The sequence below is a fragment of the Colius striatus genome, chromosome 7 (genome assembly GCF_028858725.1).
Source record: "Colius striatus isolate bColStr4 chromosome 7, bColStr4.1.hap1, whole genome shotgun sequence".
NCBI lineage: Eukaryota > Metazoa > Chordata > Aves > Coliiformes > Coliidae > Colius > Colius striatus.
In genome coordinates, this window is record NC_084765.1 from 24,864,869 (window position 1) to 24,890,842 (window position 25,974).

Sequence of the window (25,974 nt, forward strand, 5' to 3'; positions counted from 1 at the left end):
AATACTAGAGTGAAAGCTTTAAATATGTTAAATATTACAAGTCACTGAGACAAGATTACCTCATATTCAAGAGAAGCAGTAATTTCTCCGGCCTTTAGAGCCAGAGCATTGTATTACTACTAAGCCACTTCAGTAATACCCATTTTGAACTCAGGCCGTGTTAACATGCCCCTATGTTACTTAGGGTTCAGTTTTGGAGGAGTACTTGAACAGTTTGATAGCTTGCAATTCTGAATCTACTTTTGGCATATACAAAACCCAATGTTTTTTGCAATAAAATAATATGCTAAGTTCAAAACATTATTAGACATAATGGAACACACATTTCCTCTCAACTAAGCCCATTTGGTTTTGCTTCAGACCGTTCTGTGTAACTGTTATTTACATGTGAGGGGAGTGTAACAGCTTTTTGGAATTTGGCAGGCAGCCATCCTTTCAGCTGACTCAGTGTGACTGTGCCTCTGGAATGCTACCGGCCTAATTCAAGTGCCTGGCTGCAAGCTGCTCAAGGCTTGCAGTGTGCACAGTCTAGACTTGGAGATCAGTTCCACTGGCATCTTTAACCTAGATCTACTACAGTCATTTTGCTGCAACTTTTGTTATAAAGGTGTATGATAAACACACCACAGATTTTGAAAATGGTACTGTAAGCAGATGCATCTTGCAGATTTTTCTCTAATCTTGAAATGGCTGTGAAGAGCTCTGCAAAAATGCGAAATCTGCTGGTTTAAGTACTGGATACTGTCTGAGAGAAGACTCTGGCTATGCTGATGGGAATGTTTTAGAAGCCTATACTAAAAAAAAAACCTTTGCAGAAGCTATCAATAGGAATACAAGTATACACTTGAGTGCACATTACATTAGTGATTTATTTTGATATTTGAAGTACACTTCTTGCCCTGGATTGGTATCCTTTTGTATTAAATTACACTCAGCTACTAGCTGTGAGAAACTGCAATAACAAATGCAGAGGCATCCAGAGACTTTCTTCACTTTTCTTCACAGGGATGAAATAGAGGCATGAATGGACTGGTCTCATGGGCAGTTTCTTCCCACCTAACTGGGTTTCTCAGCACTATGTGGACATTTCAGATACTTCCTCCAATATGGGCTTGTTTTGACATTCGGTCAACAGAAGTGATGTGAAATACAACCAGAAATAAAGGTTTCAGAAGCTCAGCAGAGAAAGAACACTCCTTTAGGAAGCAGTGAACACATACAAGGTGTGTTTTCTATGTCTGGGATACAAGCTTGACACAAAACTACTAGAACCTGCTTGTGTGTGCTGAATACATGCTTCACAGAATATGATTTGAGGGGCACACTAGATGGGTGAGACACAGTGTAAATTACGTATTTTACAACTAGTTAGAAAATGTTTGTGTGCTGGCTATAAATGTAAACATCTATTGCTGTAACACATGGGCTAGGAGTGAAAATGAGGCTTCAGTTTGCATTGTCTACAAGATTCAATTAATACAGCTTAAGAAACTCACCTTTTCTCAATCAATTTTATTTTCCCCTTGTTCTACACAAATTTCTTGTCAATGGGAAGATATTTTCTAGGTACTGACCTTAGAGAAACAGAAAGAATTCTCTCCATTTCCATCCTTCTCTTCAAGACTTCCTTCACTTGGCCTTTCTCTGGGCCCTGCTTTATCTTCTCACGCCCAATCAGGTATATGCACTTTGGAGTGAGGACAAGATCTCGCTTCACGCTCTGAAACACAAATGTGTGTTCAAATAGATGTGTGGAGATCACTGCATCAATATTGGAATGCTGTTTCAAAGATATACAATGTACTATGATTTGGGGCAATACTGTTAGTGCTGGGTTCAAGTGAAAAAAATACCAATGTGATTAAATCACATCACCTCACCTCAGAGTCAGATTGCAGAGGGCAGGAAAGTAGCTTTGTTCCCCATTTCCTACATAATGTAGCTTTCTGCCCTGCAAGTCCCATACGGCCTTCATCCTGGGACCATAGGTTTGACAATGACAATGCTCTGATCACAAGGGTGTAACTGCTTCCCTACATGTCTTTTAAGTTGAAGACACTTCAAGTGAAAGCCGATATCCTACATGATATGACACTAACATGGGGAGTTTCTGCTAAAGGCTGGTAAAGACATCTGTAACTCTCTAGCATAACTCATCATTAGTGAGTGTTGCTCTTAAACCTACCTTAAAGCGTCTGTCATATTTAGTTACAGTGTCTGCAAAATCAATCTTCTCCCGTTTGCCCACAAACTGGCGTAGTTCTGGATGGTCCTCCATGCCTATGTAATCTCCCACAAAGTTCCTGTTAATGCTGTTCCGTCTTCTCTCTTTCTTGTTCAGCAATAGATCTGATGCTTAAAAACCAAAAGTAAATATTGCTTAATAATATCTACAGCATTTTCTGAACTCATGATCTGAAAGGGTTTAACTTTCAAGCAGGACTCTGGGGAAGAAGTGATAACCAAATTTTTCATTAAATGGAAAAAATAGTGAAGCACTGCTTTATATAGGGATCCATGGGACTACAAAATCTATTCTTAATGAAATACACTGATGGCAAGTTCAGCAGCTCTGATGAATTTGGAGCACTTCTGGAACTAAGGAATTTCTCATTCATTGCTGGAAATTAAAGATTAATTCTTTCAAACCAAGGATTTTGTTCATTCACAAAACCCATATCACACATGTAGCTAAGCATTACAGTCCTTGGACTGATTTGCATTATCTACAGACCATCTAGACCATCAACTATGGGAAGCTTTTCCTTTTTCAGTTCTTCTGGAACATCACTGACCTACTCAGTCTGGCTCTGTTTTGAGAGCAAAACACTGCTGCAGAGCTGTCAGCCTCATCAGAGGTACCTTAGAGAGGGGTCCAGCAACTTGCAGTCATAGAATCGTTTCAGCTGGAAGAGATATTTAAGATCGTCTAGTCCAGCCTTTGTCCCAGCCCTATCAACCACCAGATCATTTCCATAAGTATAACATCCACCTGTCTCTTAAAACACTTCTAGGCACAGTGACTCCACCACCTCCCTGGGCAGCCTGTTCCAATGCCCAACAACCCTTACAGTAAAGAAATTCCTCCTCAGATCCAGCCTGAAACTGCCCCGGTGCACCCTGAGGCCATTTCCTCCTGTTGTTTGAGAACAGAGCTCTCCTTTCAGGTAGTTGTAGAGAGCAATAAGGTCTCCCCTGAAACTTCTTTTCTCCAGGCTAAACAGCCCCAGATCCCTCAGACATTTCTCACATGACACATGCTCCAAATCCTTTACTAGCTTGGTAGCCTGCCTCTGGATCCTCTCCGGCACCTCAGTGTCCTCATAGAGAAGGGCCCAAAACTGGACACAGTATTTGAGGTGCGGCCTCAGCAAAGCCAAGTACAGGGGAATGGTCACCTCCCTCCTTCTGCTGAAAACACTGTTCCTGATACAGGCCAGGATGCCATTGGTTGTGCTGCATAATGGAATTTAGAATGATCTGTTCCATCAGCTTCCTGGGCACTGAAGTCAAAGTGTCATTCCTGGGCAGTCATCTGCATTGCAGTGCATTGGATTGCCCTCTGGAGAGGGTGGTATTTCCTTCACTTCTTGTGACACTTTCTGCTTCTGGAACCACATGTGAAATATCTATCATAGGAAGTTACAACCTACCTTCTTCTCTCATCTGTACGTATTTTTTCCTGGCCACATACTTTCTCCATGCCTTCTGGATGGCCCTGGCATAGCCATCATACTTCCTCTCTCTCATCTCTTCTAATAAAAACAGCTGTACAAAGAAACAGTAGGAAGGGTTAAACATTTCATAAGGGGGAAAAGAACTCCAATATTTTACTTTCAACAACTTTCCAGTGCATTTCACTCTATGTCCCAGCTGGTGCCTCTACTACAGCTACAAGATCTAAAATGCAACTCAAGGTTTCCCACTGGGCATCCATCCAGCCTCCATCTTCACATTCTCCAAAGTTCTTGTCTCTTGTTTTGAGTGTTACTGTGTCTATGGAGACCTGTGCAATGTGCAACATCATTACACACTGCATTCACATGCAACTTTCTTTCCTGTCTGAATTTCATACTCTCATGTCCATTGGCTCCATTCTTAGAGCTCATTGGCTCAACAATGAAGTTTGTCATCTGGGTGCAGGACTTACAACTATCATCTTGCATTTCAGTATGAAATTATAAGATTATTTGGTCTAAATATTGTTAGAATACAAGAGAAAAGAGTGACTATGAAAGCAGAAATGAAAAGTGCATCCCCTTTTTTGAGAACTTCACAGGTCCCACTAAAATACATGTAAATGTAATGTATTAGAATACCTTCATATTTACTGTGTGATACAGCATATTTCACTATAGCCTTTTACATGCTTTTAGTTTAATGCTTTCTTATCTTACCAGAAGCACAAACACTTGACTAACAGTTACAGTACTAAATCAGTCCACTGACCTGACTGTTGCTTATTTCCCTCTACTGTATGTTAAATATTCAAAGGACTTCTAGCTTTCGAGAGAGATAAATACAGTAAAAACAAGTATACCAAGAAGCAAACCTGGGCTTTAGGATCTATTATTCATTTATTTATTTTAAATTTGCTCCCCTAAACAATGCAAATCTAGAAAAATGCTGTTGTTAATACTGATCTTATCCAGTGCAAACCATTTATACACAACCTTACTTGCTCTTGTGCAGAGTTATTTATTCAGGTGTTTGATGGAAATGCAAACAACAAAGCTGCCTTTCTGCTACCCATAAAACCTTTTTTCCCAGCTGGCTACTCTCCATCTACAGCTAACTTTAAAAAAAAAAGATCTCTTCACAAACACACAAGCACTAGATAGGGTTTCAGCACACAGGCACGAGCGCTCCTAATGCAAAAACTTCCCTCAGCTACAGCAGGGGTACGATCAAGGCCTCATGTAATTCAGGTTTCAGTAACAATATTGATGTTGTCTCTTGTGAATGCTCACCATTTATTTCTCTATCAATAATGCTAATTGCAAAATCTCAGTGCAAAACAGTCTTGCATGTGCAGTTGAAGGTCACAGTTAAGGAAGTTCAATGAGTTAAATATGGCTCATAAGTTATAAAATAAAAATAATGCATAAGTTCTTCCCTAAAACTATGTATCCCACACACCTGCTCTCAAGCAAATAAAGTATTTTTCATCTGGTTAATCACAACAAGTGCTCTCTTTGGTGGTAGAAAAACCTTCATTTACTATCTAAAAGATTATTTTTCTTTCAAAAGTAGTATAACTCTAGCCAATATTTTACTAATGTGAGAGATGAGCGTCTTTGACAGTAAAAGACATAAATCGAGCTTTTGAATATCCAGCTCACAGAAAATTTTTCAACTTAAAATGAAAAAGGTGCAGAGCATTTTTAGTACTTGCTTAAAAACGGATTTCATGGCTTTTCAAAAACATATTTTTTAAGAACATGTATACAGTAATTGAAAGCATTGATTTAAATTAAAATCAAAATGCAACAAAAGAAAGTTTTGCTATTTCCAGTTAATCTCAACGTTGTCTTGACCTTTAGAGCTGCCCTTCAGCGTAACTCCCAGATATGCCATTAAATGGCATATACTTGCAACCAGGACTTGCTGTTTACAAAAATTCAGCAAATGGGATGATGCATCCATTGGAAAACAATTTCTTCCTCTTGGAAACAACACCTAAGAGTATATGATGTTGGGGTACAGAGTATTAATAGTTTGGCCACTTCAGACTGAAGGGGATCTAGGTACCCCAGTCCTGTGTGAGCACTTGCCACTTGGTTATTAAACAGAACTTTAAAAAAAACAGGGAAAAAATGAAAAAATACCCAGAAGTAACACCCAGCTCATTTGTGAAGATATGGCTGCTGAAAATCTGTGCCCTTATAACAAAGGGGCCAACATACCAAGCTCAGCATATTTCAGCAGGCAGGAGAGGAAGATTGCTCCTTTTCAGATTTATTACATAAAACTGAAGACAAAAAATCCTTTTAAAACTTGGGATTGATGTATCCCTAAAGCAGTATAATGTCGAGAAAACAGCCATCATACAAAAAGTATTTTGTTTTTTTCTCTTAACTGTTTATCTCACAAACTGAGACTGTATTTGGTTTGTACCCCACTGCAATGAACAGCATGGATCCAAAATAATTTGACGGGGGAAAAAAAGAAAATCAAGTTTGCTACTGTGTAAATTTAATGTGTTCATTTACTGTGTAAATTAATGAACACTGGGCTAGAAGATGTGCTGAAATTACTAATTCTGGTTCCTTGTAATTACAAGCAATTAAGCTGTCTGTTCTAATTCAGATAGATACTTGACCAGAATGTGTACTTGCTACCACCCTATAATATACTTGACGTCATCATTAAAGGGCTAAAAGTCACAACTGTAATATCACAAGAGGAGATACCAAAGACACCTGCTAATGGTCAAGGATATTGCACTGACTTTAAGACAAAACTCCCCAATAATCTTAGTAAATAAATCATGGACTATGCTAAAGAGAGAGGCAGGCAAAGCTCACACTTCCTCATAAACAACTAGCTAACGTATCACAAGGACTAAGTGGGCTTCATCTTATACTAGAATTGCCTGCTCTCCCAGCATATACCTAAATATTCTAATAGCCTACATCTTGAACACTATATGCTTTACTATATAAACATGTCACTCAGATGACAGGAATGTATAGTCCCAATATTCTTGCACAGAGATGACACTTTCTCATCCTATCTATGGCAGAAAATAAAACCATTTTTGTTATGACCTGGAGAAGTATTATCTTTCCCCCTTTAAGAAGTATCTTCCTATATGATTATGCATGGCAGTGTCATTGCCTGAATTATTATTGCTCTATAGAGCAAAAAATGTACTTCTGGAAAAGAAAATGACAGCAACAGAAGGGTCTGCTTTTTTTACTTTGGTATATAACTTCAAGTAAAGCACCAAGAAGCTACCTAAAGCTCAGCTGCAAGTTATGCTACACAAACTACACCCAACTTGCTTCTGTTAAGCAAGGAATACATGATGGTGGGTAGAGCGTAGTTTCCTGAACAGTCATGTAAGAAAACACTTTTCCAATGGATTCTGTTCAATTTAGCAGCCACAGGATAAAAGCAGCCTATGATGCCTCCCTAATGTTCTCTTTAAATGAGATTTCAAGTTGCAGTCATTTTGGAACACTGATTTCCTCCACAATGCATAACATATACTCAACTATAACTGGGAGCTATTCTATTTTCATCAGTGATTCTTATACTGAGACCTATTTTCTTTGACTAATGGTCACAAACATGTTTTCATGCCGTGATATTCCTTCCTATGAGATTCTTTGATGGTATGTCACTGTGTGCAATCTGGCACAAAAGTATCTTCATACTCTGTCTCCTCAATGCATTTAATGCTCCTTGTAGTGGTGTCAAAATCACATAGGGTCCTTATGCACTGTGCCTGTTACAAAAAAGAATCCCTGTACAGCCTCCAGACACCTGTGACAGACTTGCCCAACTTGTCTTACGTCCTTACGCTTCTCCCTCCTCAGCAGATCTCATGCTGAACTTCTGAGTGGACAGGTCTTGTGTTTCAGTAAAACAGGCTCATATTTAAAGACTCCTGTTCTGCAACACTTACAGACTCCGGAGCTTTGATGAAGACTTTGGATTTCCCAAGCTGGTATTGGTCAGGTTCCATATTGACTGATTGAAGCAGGTGAAGAACTCCTTGTTTCTCTTCTCCTTTCCAGGAAGGCCAGGTTGCTTTGGTCAGAATGGCGTACCTTAAGACCAAGGAGAAGAGATTAAAACCTCTAACATCAAACAGCAGCAGCAGAATATCACTGACTCTTAGTCAGTATTACCCTAGGGAGAGGCCCTACAGAAACCTGGATTGTGGGAAGATGCACAGAACTAAGATATTTTACTTGTTTAGCAAGACCAAACAACTGCAAAGACAAGGACTACAGTGTCCAGGAATCTCCCATTTCCAGATGCTAAGTTACTATTTGGTAACTGCAGTAGTTAATTACAGAAAGTTTTGCCGTGATCTCAAGTCCAGGGCAATGTTATTTACTAGCAAGGACTTACAGTCCAGATTTAAGTACCCCCCCTCCTTGGTATTCTAGACTCATTCCCAAGCACGTGGCCCATTCCCCACTTGAGCTTTCTCTGTCTTATTCTCACAAAGGCCTTTTCTTTTTCTAAGCAAGTGACCAGCTCATGCTCCTAACCCAGCTGTTCAACAGCTGCTCTCCATTTAGCAAGGAGACATTATTAGTTTTATCCCAGAAAGCCTTTGGCTTGGCATTTGGTGCAAGAGGGAAGATATAGTGATGATGGTGCTACATAGAGGGAACGCTGGGAACTGATCAAACACAGTGCTAGGAAAGGTGGCAGAGAAGTGCTATAATAATAACATGTCTTTGATAGGAAGAGGTGAATAGACTTCTGTCTCATGGTATTCTAAGTCTTGAAAACGAGGCAGATGCCAGGTTGCAGTCCCTTTTAAACTGCCCACCTTTACAGGCTTAGCTTGGGCTTTTGGAACTGCCAGGCTGCAGTTACAAAGCTGCCTTGTTCTACTGCCCACCAAAGAGTAGTGATGAGCTTTAGCTGCCTCTGTGGAGAAGTAATTTCTCTAGCAGCAGCTAGACTCTTTTGATAATAAGACTGGAGAATAGATAAATATATTGTGACAAACTTCTCCCCCAAATCTTTTATGTTCTTTTCTCTTGACAAACATTTGATGCCTTAATTGTACTTGAGTTATATAAACTAAACCATGCTTATTAGTAAAACTATTCAACTAGTGAAGAAAGTGTTAAAGTATGGAGTATCAAGTTCTTATTTCTCAAGAAGATGAAGGCAGCTGCTAACAATGTTCTCAAAAATCACACTACCAGTTGTTAGAAAATTCATCAAGGCAATGTTCATTACACATTCCTCACATATCTAATGCAATCCAGACAGGAAGCAGAAACAGTGTCATGCAAATAACAAAAACACACAAAGAGAAATAGCGAACAGTTAAAAAGGAACGTATCACAGAAAAACAAATGCCTCTGCATAGCAAGTATATGTAAGAGAAAGCTAACTTATGAATAATTCAGTAGGATTCCAAAGGGTCTACTGATGTTATGTTCAAATCTATGATTAGCAAATGCTCGGGGACTACACGTGATGGTGTAACAAAGTAGCTCTTAGACCACCTTAAATATAGAAGATTATTATACATAAGTTATGTTTACAGGCCAAGCATACACTTCATGTGTATCTGTGCAATTTATCTGTATTGTGGGATAAATAGATGCAACCTAGTAAGGAGTTTTAAGTTAAGGTAACTCTCAGCATAATTAACTGCTTCTTGCACGTTCATCATGTACTACCAACAGTATAGCTGTATAAGTGGGTCTATGCAAGTCTGAACTTACAGGAGCCCATGTTAATAAAGGCATTTGAAACTACTGTCCACACAAGCAAATTTGCCACTACATTCCAGCATGTTACATATTCTTTCCTATATATTCTGAGCTGTAAAGGAGGGCACAAGGAAAACCATAACTTATGACTTTTTAATATAAGTAAGGCTCTCAAGTATAAAATAATAATAGATTTTGATTTGTTTTCATAAACTCCAGTTAACTTCACATGTTTTACTGGCATGATGAGTCTACAGGGCTGAAGAAATAGATTATCCTATAACATGCACCAATTAAGCATTTAAGAATTCTCTAAAGTGACAATTCTATCACTGTTTGCTGCTGTTTAGAAGTAGCACTTTCCTCCAACGTACTTGTGTGTGCCTCCCATTAAACTGGGCCTGTCACTACCCTTGCATCAAGGTTTTTTAAGCTTGTGTCATTTGATCTTACAGAGGATTTCAACACAAGTACTAAACATGTTCTTAAAATGCTTCTGAAATAATTTCAAATCATGACTGCCCGCCCAAATTACCTATTATAAATTCACAGTAAGTAGTTAGGCCCTGTGTCTAAATACTCAAGCATGGAGTTCGGCGCTCAGATTGGTTATGCCTTGAAACACTTGGGCCTTTTCTGTGACTGTGGCTTTTTACATGCAAATGTAAATGTTGTACATAAAAGTCTATTCAGCCCAGAAGTCTGCACTTACACAGAGCTGCCAAGGAACACCCAATGAAAACAAGCGTACATGCATGCATTTCCTGTCCATCCCAGACCTCAGCCCCCTCTACTCACACTGACTCAGGGTGTCAGAACAGAGCTTGTTCTGGATGCTATGGAACTGTGAATGGAAAGGTTGCAGGAAGAGTTTTACTCATAACAAAATGTTAGCTTTAACAAGACTAATTTGAAACAAATGGATGAATTCTATAAAGAATGGTTTCCATTACCTGTGGATCTCCACATATAAACTGAAGTTAGAAATCAGTTCACTTTCCAGCAGTATTATGTAGCTTTCCTCACCATGTGCAGACCTCACAGGCAGATTTCTAGACCTGCACAGCCCTCAATGTTCAACAACTGTGCAAGTACATTACTAATCTATTATCCTGTCTCAACAGTCTGGGTTAAATAATGCAACCTGAAACATATTCATGTGTATGTCTGGGCTTAAAGATCATGAAGAAAAAACCAGATTCTAAAATGTTCCGTAACGACAAATCAGTCCATACTTTAAGATATTTTATGTCTGTTTATTATTAGACAATCAGAACATTCTCTGTATTCTTATGCAGTATTATCAGTGGCTTTGTTCTGCACTGTCTGATTAATTATAGCCCATTCCTTGCAATAATTGATTGGCGCTTTTGTTTTATGTTCTCAAATGTAACACGAAGACTTCCAAAAAATGCTGATTTGCCATGTAATGCCCCAGCTTGGGCATTTATTAGCTGTATGTCTCATTTTTTAAAAAATACAGAAGCTGAATGTTGTATAAGTCTTGCAATTGCTCTTATTTAAGAGAATTACATTAGATAGTGGAGGTAGTTAATCATCTTAGCAGCTGGTCCTAAGACACTGCAGAAAAGGATTTGTCTTACAGAGCTGACTTGCTTTCATTCAGCAAGCAGCTGCAGTGGTGTGAGTTGTAACCATTCCCAGCTGTTTGGACACCAGTGGAAGGATGTAACAAGCAATTTAAGCTAAGGTTACCCTTTACACCAAAATGGTTGACTGACAGATAAGTAGTTCTTCTGCCACTGTGAAAGATGAATTGGGAGAGCTAGAATAATGCTAGCTAAATGTTACTAGCAGTAACATTTTAGACAAAGGCTAGCAGCTAAATTGCAGATTCCAGGCTCTGCAGCTCATAACTCTAAGTTCTCAACTCTTTCTGAACTTTGAGGAGCACTCTCATAGCACCACCAAAAGAACTGAAGTCTGAGGCAAGTCTACAGAAAAATGAGAAGACTTTCAAAGACACAAAGCCAGTCTTTAAGACACTTTAAAATCTGTGCAACCTAGACCTTAAGCAAGAAAAACAGGGAAAAAGGAAAGGGTAAGTGGGAAATGGGGTAAGTGGGAAATGAGAAGTTTTAAAACTTGCAACTTCTTGTTTTACTCAGCATCATATAAAGAACTATGCTATAACACTTGAAAATGACTATTGCCCTACCTCTGCAAAAATTTCTTGAATACCCGCCTGTAGGCATAGCCAGCTCTTCTTACTCGAATGTTTTCTTTCAGACCTAAGTATTCCACTTGATGTTTTACCCTGTAGACAAAAACAATGCAAGACTTACAATCCATTTCATTTCAGCATATTTGTGAACCAAGATTTTCTTAAGTCAGTATCATGTTTAAAGCTATTGACGTTTAAAATCCATGCACAGGTAAATGAATTTATCCTTACACATTACCATTCACACTACATGGTAGGAAAAATATTTAAGGCAGGTAGACTACTTTACCAAAATACATGTAGTACCTTTACCTTGTTTTTTTTTCCTAGTTCACCTTTCCATCTCTTAATTAATTTATGTGTACGTTTCTTTAATAGTATTACCCATAAAAGGCCAAGTATCTATTACCTATAGAATTATATAGCCAGTACTCAAGGGAGTGGGAAATGTTTTATGTTCTTTTATTGTAGGTTTCACCAATGTTTTGCATAGCTCAAATACCAAGAGTAGCACACAGTAGCTCTTTTTTGGATTGTTCTGGAGAAAGGACTATATCTGATGGCTGTAGAAAGCCCCAGATGCCAAACTGTCATTACACAATGAATCAGAGAGAAGCAAGCCAGGCTAGCGTATGCCTGAAAAGGCAGCATTCCTCCCAGTTTTACCACGCTGCAAAGGAAAGATTTGAGGATAGGCACAAGATTGGCCAAAGCATACTTGCTAAGCTTGTTCATGGCATGCTTGAATTATGAACAACAACAGAGCTGGTACCACTCTCACAGAAAGTGTTAATGGCTGTAGAGGGACTCTGCTACTTAAACATTATTGGCCCAATACCATTACAGTTCCCTCATGCAAAGCACATTCACTTAGGTTCTCAACAGGGAACAAGTATGTCCCCATGAATCTCAAAGTGGAAAGCCAGCAAAAGTAATAAAAGCTTCCTTTTGGCACCTTTTCCTCTTTCTGGAGTAGTGGTACATTATTTTACGCTCTTTCTTACATGTCCTGCTAGTCTAGTACTTAATGCTTGAAGATGAGATATGAAGAATTTGAGTTAGCTGCCTTAACAATGTGTGACTCCTGCTGTTTTCCTTTCCTTTGCATTTCCTTAATTGCCTCATCTAAGTGAGGTGGCTGGAAGAGACAATGTAATTTTTTAACTCTGAAGTATGGTGTTCAAGGGCTTCTGTTGTTCTTCTTCTATAGGGCCAATTACAGAAGCTTTACCTTTCAGTCAGAAATAGAAGGGTTGTCAATATTTTAGTTTAACAAATGTATATAAAAGATAATTTCTTTATGTGTAATAAATCAGCTCATAAGAAGTTATTTAGTTCTGTTTTGATTACTATTTCTCCGATTTTACAGCCGACTGCTCAAATCCTGAAAAACTCTGTTAATTCCAGGCTATTTCTGTAGCTATTTTGAAATTTTAGATTTCAATATTGAGTGTAATGCCCATGGATTTTTGCCTTTTTTGGTTGAGACATTCTTTTTACATGACTCACACTATATAAAACTTTTGAAACCCCATTGCTCCAAATGACAAAAGCCCTTCAGCTGTTTCATCTTTTTAAGGAACACTTATAAGAGGTATTTTACTATGTGATGAGTGACACTGTTCCTTTAGGTTATGATGAAGAATAATGCACAGTTTAATCTTGCTGTGTTCAAGGAATAAAGTATATTTTGTACACATTCCAAGAATTCTGGTACAGTAGAAAGCTGGTAGACAAAAATACATTTTCCTGTTTATAGCTTTCCCTCATGGTCACATCTGGAATAATGCACTACAGCAACAGTATTACTCCCATTTTCTTACTGTCCTGCCAGATTTGGTATCCAGCAACAGAGAATTTGAGACATTTTTTTGTTTTTCCTTTTATTTCTGAGAAAATGAACACTGAAAATCTCCCTCCAGGCCTCAACCTCAAGCAGGTCAGGGTCTGGGAATTCAGCTAATGCAGCAATTTTGAATACAAGTCCAAGTGGCTGTGCCAAGACCGGAACAAAAACACATTTCAAGAACACCCCGATTTTTTTTCATAACTAAGGTATTATACAAGGTTTAGATGTTGCACAAGGTTTATGTTTCAGTGCTAAATATTCTGGCATTATTAGCAGTACAAAGCTGGAGTGACATGGCTTCTGTGAGCATGAAGACAGGCTTTGTGAAAAGGTTTATTTTTTCCTTTTTCAGTAACTTTTTCCCTATCTAGTAACATGCTACCAATAAGTAAATTAGATAAGACTACTCCCCATCACATTGACTATGGCAGCATCTGTATCATACAGCATTATGTGATCACAGAGGAAAACAAGCCAAACTCTAAACCAACATTCAGCAAAATATGACAAGTTGAGTCATGTCTTGCATTTCCCTCAACACAGAACTTTCTCACAGTAAAAAAATTAAAGAGCATAAGTAAGCTTAAACTTGTCACACACATATAAATTTCTTTTCCCCAGACACGTCACTAACTGCTACAGCACATGGATTCTGTATGAGGTCCCAGTACAGTATATGGGAAATAACAGCTTGAAATGGGAGAGAATGTTAAGATTTTTCAACAGAGATGGAGGATTACCATTACAAGAACTACTTCCATTTGTGTCTCAGTTCAATAGTATACAATCCTTTGTATTTTGTTATCAGCAGATGCTGAATTTGCCAAGTATCCTCCACATTATGGGAAAGCAAGAAAAAATCTTGCCCATTTTTTCTCTAAAAGGGGTTTCCTGAAAGCTGGCCTTTTCTCAAGCCTAGGTTTTTGTTTCTTGGTTTCATTGGTTTCCTAGCAACACCTTCCACAATAATAGGCCTGTTTTTCAATATGTAAATGATCGAGTTTAAAAGCCCCTCAACTTGTAGTTAAAAGTTTTAGATATACTTTTTCCAGGATCACTTACTTTACTCCCTTGGTCCTCAGTGTTAGTGGAAAATTGTGTGCTGCACAGAAGAATTTTCAGGGGTGGAAAAGCTAGAGAAAGAGGGTCTACATTTATTGCCAAGACCTAAATGACACTTTCAAGTGCAGTCCCAATTGTGGCTTCTGTAAGTGCTCTACATCTGAATGTAATTGTGCTCCTCTGCATGCAAAACAGCAGGAAATGAATTCTGGTGTGGTGTTGATATGGTCAAGAAGATTTTTATCAGACTTTGCAAGTTGTTTCACTATGATAAAAACAGCCACTTGTTTTATCAGCACTTCTACCAGTATCTTGAGTGCTTGATATATAGTAATAAATGTTATTTATATTAGGCCCTCATATGGCACACACACTGGACTGATCACCTACCTTCCTGCAAAAAAGTATGGGTTTTTCAGAGAATAGGAAGATGCTATAAAGCATCACACAGTTAAAGAGGCCTTCAGACAGACGTGATACACCAAACTAATGATTTAGACATCTATTGGTTGTCTCTATAACCATCTGATACAATGTGCTAGTGAATTCTCTTTAAAAAGCTGGCTAAAAAAACCTGAAAAGTAAAAAAGGAACCTTCTGCATTCTTGGCTATAGAGTCTTTTGGTAAATTTGACACATAAAAGCAGATACAGACATCCCACTAGGCTTTTTAGCTACCTATTAGAGGCTGTTTTCAAAGCATAAAGCAAAAGTTAGAACTGAGGTATAATGCATTTGATCTGTAAAGTCTCCATGGAGTAGTACTGAGTCTTTAATGTACTGCTGTGTTGCTGTTCCACAAATGCTGATTATATATAAATGATATGAAAAAAGCTAAGAACTGCATATACTAACTGCTGATTTAGACCAAGGGACCACAGCTTTTCTTCAAAGTTTAGACATCATGCCAGATTTCACTTCTGAAGATTTTCAAGTATCTAATTTTGTTTGTCTGTAGGCTCTATAATTACAAATCATGATTTTTTTGGTGGCTTTTTTTACTATTAGCACAGTTTCTCATCACATACTCTGCTTATCCATACCTGCTCTCCTCCCAGTCTCGAGACTTCTTTGTTTCATTTGGTTTGATGCAGCGGATGTAATGGGGTGTACACTTCATCAGGGTGCCAACAAGGTCATTTGCTTGTTTCTGTGAAATTGAAGGAAAACAATAGGATCTGAGCTGAACACTGTAAATCCTGTGAGAGAATTCTAAAAATGATCAGCCATCTGCTGATGAGTCAGCTGATTGGATCCAGTTGACTTTGGTCTTTCTCCAGAACAACCAATGTCTTGGAATAATATGCACTTCATGAAAAATGTATCAGTAAATAGAAGGTACCATTATCTCCAGCTATGTAATGTATTTAAACTATCATATAAAAATATAGAACAGCACAGAATGCATCACGTGAACTTGACTTTTAGGGTGAAATATGAGGCAAGAGGTTGACAGAAATCTTGATTTCCAAAGTCTGCAAGTGCGTAATTTAAGCATTTATACACTTGCTGCCTTATCCAAGGCACATTAAAGACAGTAGAAAGACTTCTGTTGACTTCAGTGGGTCATCAAGGCTTAGTGCATTTCTGCAGCCTAAAGAGACCAGTTATCTGTAGGTCATTAGAGGACATCAAGTGGCTGAGTGAAGGGGCTTATTCATTATGCACATGCAAGTACCATTATCACTACCATCAACTGCTGCTCCTTTGGAAAATGCAGTGCTGTAGAATGCAGCTAAACAAAACATTTAATACACAATCAATGCTGAATGAAACATGATTCTAACAGTTGAAACAATGCATCAATTCACAATCAAGATATTCCTGATGTCTATCTTTAAAGATAGTTTGAACGGTAAAAAAAACAGCAAAGACTACTATTTTGGTATCTATGCACCCCTCCATATACACACATACTAACACAGCAAAAACAGACATACTTTGATTTTACTGCCAGCAGTGGTAGGACGGCCCTTCTTGTCCACTTGAAGATTTTCAGGAAACAGAGCCTTTATAAAAGGCCTAGGAAACAATTAATAAAACAGTGTTGGCATAGAAAGATGATTCAATGCAGGAATGTCAAGGAATATGCTGTAAAAGTTGACAGTTGAGCAGAACAGCAATAGCTATTTCTATTAATCTGGAGATATAGCAAGTCTATTTTAAGATTAATATTTTCCATGAGCTTCATTCCTCATAGAGATCCCTTGCTATTTTAATGAGCTTAGGAAGACATGATACCAGATCTCTAGACTCGAGGAAACGTGCACTTCTTAAAAAGTAAGCACTGATTACATAACATAACCAAAAAATGTTACTTTATATGTTAACAGTGCCTGTTCTGAGAGAAGGCCAAATCAATGACAGCCTTGTCTGAGGCCAAAACAAATGACTGTCATTATACCATTTGATTCTGACACTGCAGTACCTTACTTACTCAGATTTGAAGGTGAATATTCAGAAATGAAGGCCAATATAACGCAAATGACACTGTTCTACTAGAGTAGTGTTTGGTTTTCAGTTCTGTACAAATGAGTTCACAAGTTGTGAACTAGAGGTCAGGCCCTCTGCATCCATCTGAACTGACACATCATTCCTAGCTTTAAGCAAGTTTTGCTTACGTACAAATCACTGCTCTGCATGAGTTCAATCAAGTCCATGAAAAGAACATCCCGATTTCTCTCGCAGAATCCATCCATATCATAAGATACCTGGGCCAAGGTGGAAATTGATTGTTTGTGGTAAGTTGAGAACCCAATAATTAAAAAATACTTAAATTCTCTCCTCATCAGAAGCTCTTCTTTGGTTAGTCTGGTATAACTAGAGATACTACAATGATCACTGAATCCTTGCATATACTATTAGATAACTCTTTTCAAGTTTAAAAAAACAGAAAGGAATGTCACTCATATGTTTAAATTCGGCTAACATGACTGTCATGGGCCAGTGAATGGCATACTACACAAGGGAATTTAATACTCAGCTTTACTGAAGAAAAATGTTTGCATAATATGGGTTTACTACTATACACTATAACTGCATGAAATCATGAACAGTTTGAGAAATATACCCAAAGAAGACAGAACTGTACATTATATTCCCAGTTTCACAGGTACATTATCATCTAGGGATCATTTTTATATCTGAATTATTTAAATTTACTACTACTATAACCAACAATTAAGATTAGCATTACTAAAATACTAGGGGTGTTTATTTATGACTTTTAATAATAAGTTCGGGTTAGTATGCTTGATAGCAGCAAGGGCCAGACTCAGCTCTCCTAAGGGACACATGTTACAGCATATTTGTTCTAAGCTCCCTACACTGTGAAAGAAGTCTCCTGAGATAATCTGGCTATTTTAAATCATAACAGCCCTCTACAGGACTTCCCTTTTCCTTTCATTACTGTTCTTTTCTTTATAAATACATTAGGCAGAATTCAGTGATGATTTTCCACAATACCTTTCCAGCATAATGATGAATGATAAATCCCTGGTTCCAGCTGTTAAAATGTTCATGAGTTCCAATCTGCATCTGGAGTTTTTGAAGCAGTGTTTGGTCAGCCCCTTCTCCCACTGCATGCATTGTGGCACATACGTCATCTAAAATGCTCATGATCCCTGGGGGATTCTAATGCATTGTAGAAGAATAAGAAAACCAGCAAAAGTAAGGGCGGGGGAGAAAAAACATGATACCCGTTTTTCCCTCCAAATAGAAAATTACCTTTGCTACAAAAACACTAGAGCAAAGCCACAGCAAGGAGAATTCCATCCCCAGCCAATAAAGACCAATTTGTACACAAGCATGCAAATAGTTTAAGGAGAGATATCACTTTGTGTAACGATAGTGACAGTGAAATGATGGGGAAAGCACTGATTGCTGTTAAAAAACAAACACCAACCCCAGAGCCCAACATTTTAATTCCTGCACAAAGCAATCTTCTTTCTCATTCCACCAAAGAACCCCGTATCTGATGTATTTAAACTCACATGCTGTAGTTTCATAGCTAAGGTTGTGAAAGAAACCCTATCCTATTACTAGTTCCTCTCCTGATACAGATAGGAGATGCACAAAATCTGGTGTGTGTTTAAGCACAAGTCACTGTGGTGCTTGAACTACTGTTAAAGTTATTTTATGTGGCCTACAGGAGGACAAAGAACTAGATGAGAAACAACCTAATTCTGTCTAAAGGATAACTCAGCAGTTGTTGTCACCCCAAATCAGAACATAAGGACTTTGAACTGCAGAACATTCTGTAGAGCAAAGACACAAAATTTCTTTTATCTACCACACTTCCTCATATTTCTTCTCCACATATTTCTGCTTAATTTGTGACAGTACCCCAAAGGAAGCTGGTGTTGCAGCTTCCCCAAACTGAAGTACAGTACTCCTAGGGACACAGAAAGCCTTATCTTATGTACTGCAGAATATGTCATTAATGATAAATTTAGGTGAATAAAATTTTAATTTCCATCATTTGGTATTTTTTAGTATCATATCAACCATGGTATCTTATGGTTTCCTCTTTGGTTGATATCTTAGAAAACATATATCTTAGATGATATATATCTTAGAGCTCTTATGTAAGTTTTATATATAGGCTTAGTATGACTCAGTAACTGAACAACAGTATTTGCATTTTTCCTATGAACATTCTTGACAGCAAAGCAGTTGTCCAAATATTCTAGAGAAAAATCTTCTTGTTTTTTCCATCTGTTTGTTCTAAATACTTACCACTTTGTTCTCTATAAGGTCACACACTATTTTGTTGTTGAAGTAATCTATTGGTGTCCATCTAATTCCTTCTTGCACATATTCTTCCTGTTAAGTAAAAACAAAGATGCAAATACTCCTTTGCACTGTGGATGTACCACTAGATTTAGTGTGCTACATATACACAAATTCTGCATTACTCATGTTCAGAAAGACTTGTCAAATGTATGTATGATTGTGGGGAGGTGGGAGAAATTACCCTCATGATAGTTAAATCCAGTTCTCTACTAAGAGACCCTCGCCTAAGAGATGAATCAGAATCCTTTGCTGTCCTCCCCACACATCCTTTTGTCATAGCCCTTGAGTAGTTACTGAGAAGAACAGGAACATTTCACCAGTGCGTTTGTTGCTGAAGCACTTCACAAATAGTATTGAAGTGACTCTTACAGTATCTCAACAGTACACCTGAACATCCGTACGTTAATCTATCCTGAAAATTAAGAATGTGACAGGCACCACAAGGATCAGACCCCAACACAACACATTTAGCAATGCACATTGAATGGAGGCACAGCTCTACCTTTTTTTTCTGTACACAATTACTGTAACCATAAAGACATCTAGAGACTGACTGGGGAAAAAAACCTCACACTAACATTTCATGAAATGGACCCACCAGTTGCATACATATGAGTTCAGCTAGACACTTAGTGGGTCATTTGCATGCTCAACAGCAATGGCCAGTTACTTTTACATAAAGGCAACTGTGTATGTGCATTCTTGAAAACATTGTCCCAAAGTTGGTGCCAGGCCTAATCTCATGCTGCACCCAGTGCTTCTGTGCTGCATTGTCTGCCCTCTCCATGCAGAAGCTCACAATCATGTAAAGTGAAAGTCTGCATTAAGACTGTGAGCAAAGAACTGCAAAAAAGTATTTTGTGTTTGTCTCAGTAATCTATTTCACTCACATATATTATATATATAAAAGAAGAGTGTTGAGGAAATTAACACAAGTATTCCCACTTCACTGTGTGCCAGGTCCACTGAAAGCACAGGGATGGAACCAAGCTGCAGTTTTCCGTTTCTGTCAATGAGTCAGAACATGCAGCAAGTCTGGGCAGAGTCATATGACTGCATTAACATACCACTGATGGATTCATTTTTGTACCACTGTATTAGAGAAGAAATGTCTGTAGCTGATGTGGTTCACAGTCTTAGGGTTAGCCAACAACAAAAGTGTGGTTTTTTAATTTGTCTTGCTTAATGAGGCAAGTTCTATTGTTAGCAGATGATGAAACTTCAATTTTTCCACAACTGTAAAAACAAGGGCTCATTTATGCATTCAAAATAAATGTCTGGTTACCTGTTCTGCCTTCAGTGTCAGCTCAATAAAAATCTGCTGTAGTTTTTCATTAACAAAGTTGATGCAGAACTGTTCAAAACCATTTTTCTATAGAAAAACAAAACATTTTTAAAGTTAGTCTTGTGCTTTATATACAATAATTGTAGGTTCCTATGCTGGCAATAAGCTTCAAAGAAACGCTGTCAATGACAGATGGGTTGCTGACTTTATAGACATTCTGTGTAATCTCAAATCTTTCTTTTAAAGTCAGTGACCTAGTTTCTTTGAAGTTTCTTCAGTACTTCTTGTTTATTAAATGAGACATTACCAGTGAGAACTAATGTCCAAGAAGCTGGGTTTGGTTTGTTTGTTTGGGTTTTTTTCTGGCTACAGGATCTACGGTTCTTTCTATTTTAGACTTTTTCTCCCTCCTTTTTCTCCCATGTCAGATCAACTCAAGTCTTGAGTATTGCTTTGCCTTACCTGGAATATTTCAAAGCCGTAAATATCAAGGACACCAATGTTATATTCTTCATGGTCCTTCTCCATAGCCTTATTAATAGACTAATAAAACAGAAACAGAATGTAAAACAAAGTGTAGTTTATATAGCTAAAAGATATATTTATAGCCTTAAATCTTTGTAGAAAAAAATGCTGTGTTTCAAGGAGAACATTTTGAATGGAATACAAACATATGTAATAGTATATTTGACTTTCAGTTTTTCATAGAATGTTATGAACAGACAGGAAATTACCAGTATACACTACCCCGTCTTCCAGGTTAGTGAGCCTTTGGATCTAGTGTTTGTAAAACTCTTTCTCCTTTGGTGTAACTGCCTCAGTTTTTTTTCATTGACTCTTTAACTAAATCTGATATTTGATGCCTTTTGCAGACAGTACTATGAATCTTCTCACCCATGTCTGTATTCCCCCCTACTTTGCAGTGTCAGCATTGCTAGAGACACATAGGAATTACAGAGCTGTCATGATGAGAGATACTTCTGAGACACCACCAGTGCCACCATGGAGAGGATTTCTGCTTCATCCAGCTAGCATCTGTGGGCAAAAGTAAGGTTCTTTCACCAATCCAACCCAGGATCTCCTTCTGAACGAGAAAACTTCATCATGGAGAATGAAATTTGACCATATTCTCAAATACCATAACATCAGGATGCTGAAGGGGTTTTCTTGGCAAGAGAGTGGGCTAAGAGAGCAGGGGACCATAACCGACTAATTCTGCTCATCTGAAAATGCTCAACTAGGTAGGAGAAAGAAAGAGAAGGATGGATGTTGAAAGGAAGTTGATGTCAGAATGTCATATGGGATAGTTGTGGCAGGAGACTGAGCAAATATAGTGCTGAAAGCACATCACATTTGCTTCAAAGACAGCATAGCATTTGTCACATTATCAGTGTCTTGTATTTGGCATCTCGTGGTCATGCTCCCACTGCGCTGCTCCGCGCTGCTGCTAAGGTTAAGACAAAGAGACATGCTGGGTGAAAGAAATGATGAACAAGAAAAGCCGTGCAATGAATACTCATAATGCACTTGTTTGGATACCTCACTATAATCAAGCAAACACAACTTACATCCACCAAGTAATCAAACACCCGTGAATGAAGGGCCTTGGCCAGTGCATCCCTGGTGTAGCAGGCTTGTTCCACGTTCAGTGTTACATGAATGGACTCAGATTTGCCTCCCCACTTGCTGTCCATCTGTCTGCTGGTCAGTTTTTCCTTTAGGCGGTCCTGGTTAATTCCCAGGAGAAAAGCAGGGAAAGCTAAAACTGCAAGAAAGATCAGGGTTGCTGCATTATGACTTATAGACTAAACAAATACAGAATGAAGGAAAAAACCAAAACCTGTATGTCTAGTAAGAATCAGCTCATGAGGCATGCAGCTTAACAAAAGAAGAGATCCATGTCTTAAAAAATTTCCCTAAGCTCTTTAAGGACATGTTCAACTTCTTACTTACATGCATTTCAATTAAAATAAACCACCTTGAAGTAAAACAGTCCACTATTTCTGTACCTCCAGTCCTTCAAACATATAAAATGGCTTAGTTCATAATTTTGAACTATGCAGTTCAAACAAAGCACTACTGGAAGAGATGAAAATAAAACATGGAGCCCATACAGTAAATAAAACTGACACCTTTGAAAACTGTTTGCAAAAATATGAAATGTTTAAAATAGAATAAAGAGTATACTATTTGCTTCCTAATATTCCTTTGCTTTCCTCTTCTTAGTTAGGGTATTGCAAAAAGTTTTTAAGTGCCTTGCCACTTGTTTGGATTTGGCTTTTTAATCCCTTATTCTGGAAGTACTTTGCAAATTCTGGTTTCCCTTTGTTTAAAAGTAAAGCAGAAAAATACGTGTGTGCAATAAGGAGCCTCAAGTCCGATATTCTTTGCATCCTTAGCACATGGTGCAGATGTTAGCTGCAGGTGTTGCACACCTTAAGGACTGGAGAAAGAGGAATGGTGTTGAAAGCATATAGAAATAGTATTGCACATCTGCTAAACCACATAATCCTCTAGCAGTGTTTTCTCCGTATTCCATTGCTTCCATACCTACTTTACTGATGTGAGAAGGATGTAAAACAATTACTAAGGCAGCAGCAGCCACTTGTGCTTTATACATCTGTTATGTCACAGCATGAATTTTGGTAACCCCTTTGGTACATTAATCCAAAATTATTTTTAAAACTGAAAATACCCACCAGCTTTCTGCAATTAGCAGCTACTGCCATCGGTGAGCTCATTAAAATTACCCTAGGGTCCTAGGAACCACACAACTAACCAAAGCTGAGTCATTGGCAACATCTCTGTTAACTCACTGCAAACTCAGGTTGAGGAATACATGGAAAAGTATCACATGCTTTAAAATGGAAAAGAATGTAGGTAATTATAGACCAAATATGCTCACATGTATTGTAAAAATGCCAGAGTGAGTATTTACCCAATACTTCTATAAGAATTTATGAAGATACTATAATGGCAAGAACCACCATGCATACCTTGGAAACTCTTCCTTCACAGTGCTAATGATTTACTGTCAAGGAAGTGAAGAATTGCAGGACACAACTTGATATAACTTCACATTCTTAAGATGCCTGATTGTTTCCTAGCTATGGGCCACAGTGTTACCATCTAGAAATTACTATAAAGCAGGATATGCATGTAATGTAAAAAATGATCCTCAAAGTGTCATCAGTAGCATTCTGTGGAAACATTTTAAAAACCACTTGTGAAGAAAAGCTGAAAAAGACTGGAGGTCACTTCATCAATTTTCAGAAAGTGTAAACCAAATCTTTTAATACAATGCAAGGGTAAAGAGAAATGTTTTAAACTGTTTTCTGCATCCAGGAGAGAACAAATAGTATTTAGCAGGATTTGCACCATGAAAGATTTAGAATAAATAATGAGAACATTTTTTCAACTATTTATATAATTAAACACTGTAACCAAGACAAATACTTACAATCTGAAACAAGTATTTGTCTAAATGTTTGTCAAGAATGGTCTGTATAGATTTGGTTGTGACTCAGTGATAGAGGTTTGGGAGTCTTGAAGAATGGCCTTTGCATGTTTTTCTGCAATTAGCTATATAGTGACAGGAACACTAATGAACAAATTCTTAAAGTTTTTATTATTTCAGACTTATGCAAACTATGTATTATCAGTGGTCTTTCCTTGTGTTTTATCTTTCGTGGCTACCCTAGCTATAAATGCTTAAGTGTTTAGTTAGCACAAAAAGTTAAGTGGGGGGAAGGATTAATGGAAAGAGAAATGAACATAACTTTCAACTTTGTAATGCAGAAATAGTACTAGACATTGCTATTTCTTCTCTGGCTTCTTTGAAATGCAGTATGTTTATAAGTTCTATATTTCTTCTACCTGCTATTTTTTTCAATGTATTATTCATGCATGACTTCTGTATTTATATCTCAGTAAGCAAGAGAAACGTGGTGTACATGGCTCATCACAGAAATACTTTCTCATTTACCAACTTCTTATTTTCAACTCATGTCTTTTCAGTCTGCTACTTTTTGATGCAACATGCTCTGTATCTACTCCATCTGGCCATTAAATGTCATAATTTCATTTAAATATTCGATAGTGTGATTTAAATGGAAGCACAGTAGCTCATCTGGAATTGTAAAGCATATTGGATGTAAAAAATGCCCCGAAATGTTGCTCTTTGGGTTCATTTCCTATTCTCTCAAATTAAAAAAATTGGAAGTTAAAAAAATAGTAATTTCATTTCCCAATTTCTTAAAATAAATAGCAGAAGAGTACCAATACAGCTGAGTGGCAAATTGTCTGCACAAGATCTGCGACAGGGAACACAACTGTAGTATTGAAATTCTGCATTTCAATTAATTTCTGTTTTCAAGGCACTTCTGGATGTATGTATGGATATATGTACATATATATATGTGAACATATATACACACAGGCCTGAGTGATGACCATGTCCCTGAGACTGGGGATACTCCACAAGCTGGGAACTGCTTTCACATGACAGTAAGGCCAGACAAACCATGTAAGAAACAGGGGTTTTTAAGAATGTGTGCTGATGCACTAAAAAGAGCAGAGTTCAAGTCTGCTTGTAAACATTTCTCACAATTTCTATTATTTCATATTCAAGGCCTGGAAAAGGATTTCTGAAATTCAAAATGTAAAGTGTCACTCCTAGTAAGTAGGTAACAGTGTACAAGACAAAACAGGAGCCTCAGTGTACCACTGGTTTTGGGAGAGAATCTAAATGACCAGCCTTGCACCATAAGAAATAAAAAATGAGGCACTGTGTTTGGATAAGCAGCTCAAGATTGTAGTTCATCTTATGCCATCTGTGTTCCAGCCCCCTGCTACTTCTACAACAGTTTCCAGAGGTACTTACACTCCTCACTCTCCACTCCTGCATAGTTGCCAACTTCTTTGAAGCTGATGTTTCCTAAGTGCAGTATTCCTGCCACTATCTGCAGCACCAATGCCTGCTCCTCTGCAAAGATCCCAATCACACTCATTGCATGCTGGGAAGAAAAAGAGAAGAAAAATTGAATCATTGAAAGAATCTGCTCAATGACTCTTGTCACAGAAGTCCTTTTTAAAATTTTTATGTTAAAAATTTTGAGTTTTTCCGAACAGTGCAGGTACCTAAGGCAACCAAATTTCACTACAGCCTGCATTCAAGTTTCAAAAGGTACCAAATGGCCTACTTCAGCTTTTTTGCATTTTTATATTAATTACAGAAGCATCTACACCATTTAGTTAGCAAAATAAATTCTGGAAAAAATTAAAGTTACTAAAACCCAAACACCTTAAGTGTCACACTAAAAATAAAGAGTTTTATTGCAAAATGGGAAACCAGGAACTTGAGATAATTATTTTATTCCTTCTA

General features: G+C 37.8%; 1 protein-coding gene across 1 annotated transcript in view; it reads right to left on the bottom strand.

Moving 5' to 3' along the window:
- The window catches only part of MYO1E (myosin IE), a 93,194-nt gene that overhangs the window by 16,187 nt on the left and 51,033 nt on the right, over positions 1-25,974 (bottom strand). The window contains exons 9-22 of the mRNA XM_061999321.1: positions 25,474-25,606; positions 22,160-22,356; positions 21,054-21,134; positions 20,592-20,678; positions 19,250-19,336; positions 17,978-18,145; positions 17,138-17,223; positions 16,453-16,534; positions 15,556-15,662; positions 11,596-11,694; positions 7,634-7,778; positions 3,654-3,768; positions 2,186-2,355; positions 1,575-1,720 (exon numbers count right to left, since the gene is read on the bottom strand). Coding sequence (XP_061855305.1) covers positions 1,575-1,720; positions 2,186-2,355; positions 3,654-3,768; positions 7,634-7,778; positions 11,596-11,694; positions 15,556-15,662; positions 16,453-16,534; positions 17,138-17,223; positions 17,978-18,145; positions 19,250-19,336; positions 20,592-20,678; positions 21,054-21,134; positions 22,160-22,356; positions 25,474-25,606 — 1,703 coding nt within the window. The remainder of the gene's footprint in view (positions 1-1,574; positions 1,721-2,185; positions 2,356-3,653; positions 3,769-7,633; positions 7,779-11,595; positions 11,695-15,555; positions 15,663-16,452; positions 16,535-17,137; positions 17,224-17,977; positions 18,146-19,249; positions 19,337-20,591; positions 20,679-21,053; positions 21,135-22,159; positions 22,357-25,473; positions 25,607-25,974) is intronic.